This window comes from Chiloscyllium plagiosum, chromosome 23 (assembly GCF_004010195.1).
Source record: "Chiloscyllium plagiosum isolate BGI_BamShark_2017 chromosome 23, ASM401019v2, whole genome shotgun sequence".
Lineage (NCBI taxonomy): Eukaryota > Metazoa > Chordata > Chondrichthyes > Orectolobiformes > Hemiscylliidae > Chiloscyllium > Chiloscyllium plagiosum.
In genome coordinates, this window is record NC_057732.1 from 52,287,368 (window position 1) to 52,296,227 (window position 8,860).

The window sequence follows — 8,860 nt, forward strand, 5'->3', positions numbered from 1 at the left end:
TATTATAGGACAAGCCAATCAGAGAACTGTCAGGGAATTCCTCGAGGCATGGCACTCATCCACAGATTCAATCAATAAGCACATCGACCTGGACCCAATATACCGGCCACTGCAGCGGACAGCTGGAACAGACAACCGGAAGCGGCAGATACAAATCACTATAAATGCCGGAGGAAACATCACAGAAGCACTTCACAGGAGGCTCCCAAGCACTGAGGATGTCACCTAGACAGGGGATGAAACGTCTGCAATACAAATTCCCAGATCGGCGAACAGAACCACAATAACGAGCACCCGGGCTACAAATCTTCTCCCAAACTTTGAATATATTGAGTAAGTGGGCAAAGGTCTGGCAGACGGACTACAATGTTAGTAAATGTGAAGTCATCCATTTTGGTAGGAGTAACAGCAAAATAGATTATTACTTGAATGGTAAAAAGTTGCAGCATGCTGGTTTGCAGAGGGACCTGGGTGTCCCTTGTGCATGAATCATAGAGAGTTGGTCTGCAGATGCAACAAGTAATTAGGAAGGCAAATGGAATTTTGTCCTTCATTGCTAAAGGGTTAAAGAGTTTAAAGGGTAATGTTATAGCTGTACAAGGTGCTGGTGAGGCCACACCTGGAGTACTGTGTGCAGACTTGGTCTCCTTACTTGAGAAAGGATGTACTGGCACTAGAGGGAGTGCAGAGGAGGTTCACTCGGTTGGTTCTGGAGTTGAGAGGATTGGCTTATGAGGAGAGACTGAACAGACTGGGATCATATTCACTGGATTCAGAAGAATGAGGGAGGGTCTTATAGAAACATATAGAGTTATGAAGGGAAACAATAAAATAGAATTAGGATGTTTCCACTGGTATGTGAAACTACGATGAGAGGGCATAGCCTCAAGGTGAGAGGAAGCAGGTTTAGAACTGAACTGAGAAGGAACTGCTTCACCCAGAGGGTTATTAATCTGTGGAATTCCTTTCCCAGGGAAGTAGCTAATGCTACTTCAGTAATCACTTTTAAAGGTAAGGCTGATACTTTTTTGAAAAATAAAGGAATTAAGGGAAATGGTGAAAACGTGGGTAAGTGGAGCTGAGTCCACAAAAAGATCAGCCATGATCATATTGAATGGTGGTGCAGGCTTGAGGGGCCAGACGGCCTACTCCTGCTCTTAGTCCTTATGTTCTTAATCTGCCTGTACCAGACTGCAGGGGAGGCAGTGGAAACTAATAATTTAGTCTGCACTCCAACATCCAGCACAAGTATAGTGTATTAAGTTATAAATAGAATTCTCCACTTTAAAAAAATCTTGAGTAGATAATATGACCAAAAAGGAAGAAACACATAATCTCAGAAATATCTGGCTGTGCTCACCTTACTTTGTTTTCTGTCCAGATAGAACTGATGCTGACTTATGGCCATTGCCCAAATGGACTTAATCAGTGCAGTACTGGCGTACCATGTATGTACAGCAATTCCACTGTGACCAAAGGTTCTCCTAGTTACAGATGCCCTGAGAACATAAACAGAAAGCAAGGTTACCGCATGATTTTCACTCCTACCCTCAGGGTGTATAGTGTTACTGTTCACGGCAGTTTGATCATTACAAAAGGAATCCTTTCCCCTCGCTGGGAATGTTAGCAGCTTCTCCTCCCACTGGCTTTTGCCTTCGCTGGTTCAAAATATTCCAGATCAATCGTACACTCTCAGGGCATCTAATGCACGTTAAGAAATGCTATTGTTAAATTTAAAATTCATACAAGGCTTTATCCCACCTTTCCACTGAATGTTCCAATTTGTAAACATTGTCAGGATTACAAATATTCCACATTTTTTAGCTTCCGTGCTATTTCAACAGTAAGAACATTAAAGCAGGTATTGTCCAATTAGATCACCGCTCATCAACAATAGCAGTGCCGTTTTCCTTTACCTGCGTGGGTCATGCACTTCCACAGAAAATTTCTTCTCTCTGAAGTACAGGTTCTCCAGCTGCCTCCATTGGAAAATCTTAACAAGACAAAGAATCGAGAATCAGAGCCATCTCGTTATTTAATCCTCTTTAAAGACATAAAGACTCTCTCTCTCTCTTCAGGTCCCTTACACACACATGTCTGCACTTTCACCGACTCTCTGCACTTTCCCCCTCTCCTTCCACAGCCAAGGATGCAGGAGAGAGTGAAAAACAAATCCAAGAGGTCAGCTCAAACACTTTGGGTGTGTTTTGCTGAGGTCTTTTAAAAATGACGATTAAGAGTCTCTTCTGGTGGACTGCTTTCCCTCTTCATTTTCGATTCCTGCAACACCGGGGTTTCCTGGAGCACTGCAGCCTTGCTTCTGAGCAGTAAGCAAAAGCAGCTGTGACTCAGTGCTGGAGAACGGCTGAACATAATTTCCTATCCTCCTGAACTCGCTGGAAGTAAAAGATGAGAAGACATTTAATCACATGCCCCTCTTGGGACCTAACTTCCTGCTCACTAATCTACAATAGCTCCTGACATGTACTACAGCTTGCAGCAATATAACCAGTGGGAACACAATAAAAGCTTTTCAAGGGTGGAGCTTCCTCAGAAACCCTTGTGAGCAGCTGAAAATAAACCAAAATCTGTGCCAACTCACAAGGTAACAATCTTACTCCTAACCTTTCTCATCGAAAAAGAAACAAAAACCTGCCTTCTCTCCTCGAGCGGAGTAGCAATTTCCAAACTTCACTTCCAAATGTTTTCTTTTAACTGGAGTATTTTCTTTCTGAGTTGGATTTCTGGCCGGCTGCTGAACGGACATATGCTAATGAGGGTTTTAGGCTCCCATTACTGTGGAGGTTCAGGAATTTCAAACACGCCAGATGTTTGTGTTGTGAGAATTTTCAGCTGAGACCACATGGGGCTGTGTCAAAGGCAGAGGGACCTGGCAAGGCAGGCTGTGACTCCTGGGCAGGAGGCTGCAGGAGATGAGCTCCAGATGCCTGTAATGAGTGTGACCTCCTGACAAAATCATCCGGAATGGAGGCCTCATCTTTCAGCAAGGCTGCTCCGTTCCAGATTCATAAAACAACATGACAGCAGGGCACGATTCAACCAGCCCGCTCCCTTATCCACGTTACCTCCTCCTGCCCAGCTAACTGAGCATTTGAAATAGAACTGGAGCATCTGGACTGGGGTCCAAAAGCAATTTGGAATGTGCAATCGAACATTACAGAGTCTAGATTAGAGTGGTGCTGGAAAAGCACAGCAGGAAAATCGGAAAGTCCTTCATCAGGAATGATGGGGTGGGGCATTCCTGATGAAGGACTTTTGCCCAAAATGTTGATTTTCCTGCTCCTTGGATGCTGCCTGACCTGCTGTGCTTTTCCAGCACCGCTCTAATCTAGACTCTGATCTCCAGCATCTGCAGTCCTCACTTTTGCATATTGAATATTAACACTTGATTCTGAGAAAGCAACGGTGCTCACAGCATTACAGCGGGTTCGCTTCTCTCCTGCTGACAGAGTGAAGTGTATACTTCACATTCTTACACATGAACTGCCACTCAGGCCGCACTATTCAATACGATCATGGCTTCCCCATTATCCCACCATTTCCACCTATCCCCTGCCACCCAATTAAACAGGCAGTCCATTATTTTTAAATTGGTTCTCCATTCTCTCACAAGATCAAACATCCTCTCCACATTCACCTTGTCAGCACCACTCACCGTGTTGTAGATCACTGACCCTCCGAAGATTAACCCACCCAGACCCATCCCCATAGTACTCTACATTTACCTGTAGACTAATACACCTAACCTGCACATCCCTGCTGCCTCACAGCGCCAGGGACCCGGGTTCAATTCACGCCTCTGGCAACTCTCTGTGTGGAATTTGCACATTCTCCCCGTGTCTGCATGGGTTTCCTCTGGGGGCTCTAGCTTCTCCCCCTCCCCCTCACACAGTCCAAAGATGTACAGGTTAGGTGGACTGACCATGCTAAATTGCCCATAGTGTCCAGGGATGTACAAGCTAGGTGGGCTATGCGGGGGATTGTGGGGTGATAAGATGGGGGGGGGGTAGGTCTGAGTGGGGTGCTCTCCAGAGAGCCAGTGTGGACTTGACAGGCCGAATAGCCTGCTTCCACACTGTAGGCTGGCAGATTTGTGATGCAGACTGATACCATCAGTGTGGGTTCACTTCCTGCAACAGCTGAGGTACCTTTGATGATCCTGCCCTCTCAACTCTGCCTCTTTGTCCGAGGTGCGGTGAACCTCAGATTAAACTCACATGTGGGAGTGGGCCTGTGTTGACTATAACATCAGACAGACATGACAGCAGACAACAAAATCAAATGCAAGGTGAAGACCTCATCTTCCAGTTCAGAAAACATTTCATCACAGCCCGTCAAGAGATAGCCTGTTAATTGATCCAATGTTGAAGCCAGTGGTCGTGAAATTTGGGACCTCTGACAAAGACTTGCTGCCTTTACAAAATACCTTGACGTATGGTTTCAGTAACTCCTGCTGTTTGTTGGGGTCCTTAAACTGTAGACTGTGAATCATAAAACCCTCATCCTCTAAGTTTGTGTGGTGCATACATCTGAACAAGGCGACAGTGACATTTTCTGTTTCCTGTGTTGATTCCCTCAGTCCCCAATTCTTGGCACGATAAGTGTACAGATGTGTTTATTTATTCAAAACGGCATAAACATCCATCTACCTGCACCAGGAAAAGCAGGATCGATCGACAAGATTGCTGAGCCTGGAAGTCAAAAAATACTGAATATTTCATGCAGGGAAAGGGCCTCAGGGCAGACAGTGTAAGTAAGTGAGAGAGAGAAAAGCCCAAGGAACTGATTGATCATTTGATCAAACTGGAAGGACAGCAGTCCAGGGTTTGCATATGATTCCACAGCAGACAGAAGCTACTCAGGAAAACGCTGCAAAGGAGAGAGCTGTTAGAGGCAGTGGCTTCAAAATCATCCCAAAATTTAGCTTTGGTCAGAGAATAGTGCAGCTGTATGCCAGGATAATTACTCATGATGAAACAACGAGAGAGAATCTAACTTTTCCACCATTCAGGAGAGACATTAGGATGCACTGCTACACCCAAAGGGAAGAACTCTCTCCCATGAAAAGCGGCAGATGCTGGATCGGCTGTTAACTTTAAATCTGAGATGGACACATTTTTGTTAAGCAAAGGAATTAAGGGATATGGGCCAAAGGCAGGTGTGTTGGGTTAGGCCACAGATCAATGATTGTACCGAATGGCCTACTGCAGTTCCTTTGTTCCTCCATGATTGATGTTCCTGTGGGTTACAGTTGACCAGAAACTGAACTGGACTTGCCATGTAAAGATTGTGGCTACAAGAGTACTTCAGAGGTTAGGAATGCTGCAGTGTATACTCACCTCCTGGCTTCGAAATCCTGTTCATCATCTACAAGGAACAGGTCAGGAGAATGCCACAAGATCTAGACATGATTCAGGCTTGGGCTGACAAGTGGCAAATAACATTCACGCTATACAAATGACAGGCAATGGTCATCTCCAATAAGAGACAATCTAACCATCACCCCTTGACATTCAATGGTGTTACCATCACTGAACCTCCCATTATCAACATCCTAGGGGGTTATCGCCGACTTGAAACTTAACTGGACTCACATATAAACACATAACAGCTGGACAGAGGCTAGACATACTGTGGTGAGGACCTTCTGACTCCCCATCAGCTACCAGGGACAAGTCAGCAGTGTGATGGAATACCCCCCACTTACCTGGATGGGGGCAGCTCCAACAACACTCAAGAAGCTTGACACCATCCAGGACAAAGCAGCCCCTGCTTGATTGGCACCACAATCACAAACATTTACTGCCTCCCCCACCAAAGCTCAGTAGCAGCAGTGTGTACTGTCTACAAGGTGCACTGCAGAAATTCACTAGATCCTTAGACAGCATCTTCCAAACCCATTTCCAACTAGAAGAACAAGGGCAGTAGAGACATGGGAACACCATCACCTTCAAGTTCCCCTCCAAGCCGCTCACCATCCTGACTTGAAAATATATCACCGTTCCTTCAGGGTCACTGGGGTCAAAATCCTGGAAATACCTCCTTAAGGGTATTATGGTGTCCCCACACACTGGACTGCAGTGGTTCAAGAACACGGCTCACCTCCACCTTCTCAAGGGGGCAATTAGGGACGGGCAACAGATGCCATCCAAACTATCAATGACCATATCCCATAAATGAATAAAAAGTATTAGTTACTCAATGAAACAGCGGAAGATGAATGAGAACAATTTTGAATATTGACTCTTTCCTTCTGCTTGTTATGAGAAGAATCTTCTCCTGAATCCATTTAAAAATGATATTCCTTTAAATCATGAGCAAAGTAATTCTTCACATTATTTTGCCTTTTCACTATAGACAGCAATGTTTACTCACATCTGTTTTGCTGGTTGCTATGTATGTTATTTAAGCGCATCGAAACATTCATTCCATCATGCCTGATGAGGAACACATGTCTCAGTGTACGAAGGCTTGGTACTGATTTTCAAAGTTAGAGCCAGAAGCCACATGGTGAAATAATGCAGGTTGGGTCTCTGTTTTTGTAAACTCTGCAGCTGTGAGTGAGCTACTTCCTGGTGCTTGAAGGAGATTGGACAGTTTGGCAACTGCATGTAGCAGCAACAGCACCTGAGTGTCTCTCTCTGCAACCTCTGGGACTGAGCAGAATGGTCTCCAATTCATTGCAGACACCGAATTTTGAAAGTGAAGTCCATCAAGCCTGCTCTTGGATGGAAATGAGCATCTCAAGTGCTGCCGGTTACCCAGGTTGATATTACCCAATCTGGATAAGGTCCCAGATCAATTCTTCACCCTCTAATTATTGCAGTTGGGGCAAACGTGTGATTGATTGCACTCCACCGGGGCTAAAGGGAAGGGAGACAGCTAGTGTTCACCCTGCTGACTTGGGTAAGACAGATGGGGGCAATACAGTGGCTCAGTGGTTAGCACTGCTGCCTCACAGCGCACCGATCTGGATTCGATTCCATCCTCAGGTGACTGTCTGTGTGGAGTTTGCACATTCTCCCCGTGTCTGTGTGGGTTTCCTCCGGGTGCTCCAGTTTCCGCACACACTCCAAAAGATGTGGTCAGGTGAATTGGCCATGCTAAATTGCCCGTAGTAAAAGGTGCATTAGTCAGGGGTAAATGGAGGGGAATGTGTCTGGGTGGGTTGCTCTTCAGAGGGTCGGTGTGGACTTGTTGGGCCAAAGGGCCTGTTTCCACACTGTAGGGAATCTAATCTAATTATCAAGTGATTCCTCCATGGCTGAATAACCCATTTCCCACCCTTCCAGCTTCGAAGGTGAAATGGGAAGAAGAGCCCATTGGCTGAAGATTACGCAAAGACTGCAGTAAGAGGAACAAGTCTGACTGTAAAAACAGCACACTCTGGGTCGACACAATTTGAACCATCTTTATTGTTGTTAAATTACTGGTAATGATAGTCTGCTGCTTAATGTTTTCTGCTGCAAGGGAACGCCAGGCTAAATAAACAGAAAGGAACTGCTTCTCACATTGCAAACCTGAAAGGCTGATTAACCAGCAAAACTGATCATTAGCACAAAACATTAACTCAATGGTTCCACGCATAACTGCTGTCAATAAACTCCAAATAGAATTCAGTCCAAGGTGGGCTTTGTGACATTCTGCATAAATGTAAGTGCTTTATTTTATAATTTTATGCAAATTGAAACAGTCAGATCCATCTCTCATTAAAATTCTAATTGTATGCAAATTGCATGATAATACTACCATTTATTCCATCGGGTGGGTTTCCTGTTTCAGTTTTGTGACTGGAGGATTCATTCCCTGCTCTGGCCGTTTGGCAGGAGATGGAAGGTGTTTGCAAGCAGATCTGTGTGATTTATTTTGTGTGATCATTCTTCATTATACTGTTAACACTAAGCTGTGATGACAAATGGTCTGAGATGACTGAATGAATGAAACAAACCCTCCCCTGAAACATAGCCCGTTCTGACTTGATCTCCTGTCAACATTAAGGCACATCTGTTCAACAGCATCCCTTTGTTCCAGGAACTGAGACATGAGTCAGGGGGATTCAGCCAGTTCATTCTGCATTTATTGCCCGTCCCTAGTTGCCCCTTGAGAAGGTGGGGTAAGCTGCCTTCTTGAACCGATGCTATAGTCCACATGCTGTAGGTAGACCTACAAATGCTGTCAGAAATGTGGGCATTGGCTGCTCCGTTTCCAATAGCAGGATCCACGCTTCCAACGTATGCCTGAGGCCATGATGGAATCCCCACAATGCACAAGGAAGCCATTCAACCTGTGAAGTCCTGTATCGACCCTCTGAAAAGCACCCCACTATAACCTCACATCTCCCACAGCTAATCCACCAAGCCTGCACATCTTTCAACACTTTGGGGCAATTTAGCATGGCTAATCCAGCTAACCTGCACATCTTTGGACTGTGGGAGGAAACCGGAGCACCCAGAGGTCATTCCTGATGAAGGGCTTATGCTTGACTTTCCTGCTCCGCGGATGCTGCCTGACCTGCTGTGCTTTTCCAGCACCACACTCTCCACCGGGTAGAAACCCACACAGACACGGGAAGAATATCGACGTTTCAGGCATAAGCCCTTCTTCAGGAATGAGGAGGGTGCGCCAAGCAGGCTAAGATAAAAGGTAGGGAGGAGGGACTTGGGGGAGGGGCATTGGGAATGCGATAGGTGGAAGGAGGTTAAGGTGAGGGTGATAGGCCGGAGAGGGGGTGGGGGCGGGGAGGGGAATTTCCCCACCCCCCACCTTATCTCAGTCCCAACCCTCGGACTCAGCACCGCCTTCTTGACCTGCAATCTTCTTCCCGACCTCTCTGCCCCCA

At 45.8% G+C, this 8,860-nt stretch overlaps 1 protein-coding gene across 7 annotated transcripts in view; it reads right to left on the minus strand.

Moving 5' to 3' along the window:
• frmd4a (FERM domain containing 4A) overlaps positions 1–8,860 on the minus strand; it is a 721,373-nt gene that overhangs the window by 79,565 nt on the left and 632,948 nt on the right. For 6 of the 7 annotated variants that reach the window (XM_043714187.1, XM_043714188.1, XM_043714186.1 and 3 more), the window contains 2 exons: positions 1,917–1,993; positions 1,361–1,499 (listed from right to left, as the gene is read on the minus strand). In XM_043714187.1, the coding sequence (XP_043570122.1) occupies positions 1,361–1,499; positions 1,917–1,993 (216 nt within the window). Of the gene's footprint in view, positions 1–1,360; positions 1,500–1,916; positions 1,994–2,087; positions 2,458–8,860 lie in introns of those variants that run through there. The other variant, XM_043714189.1, reaches the window with a different exon arrangement.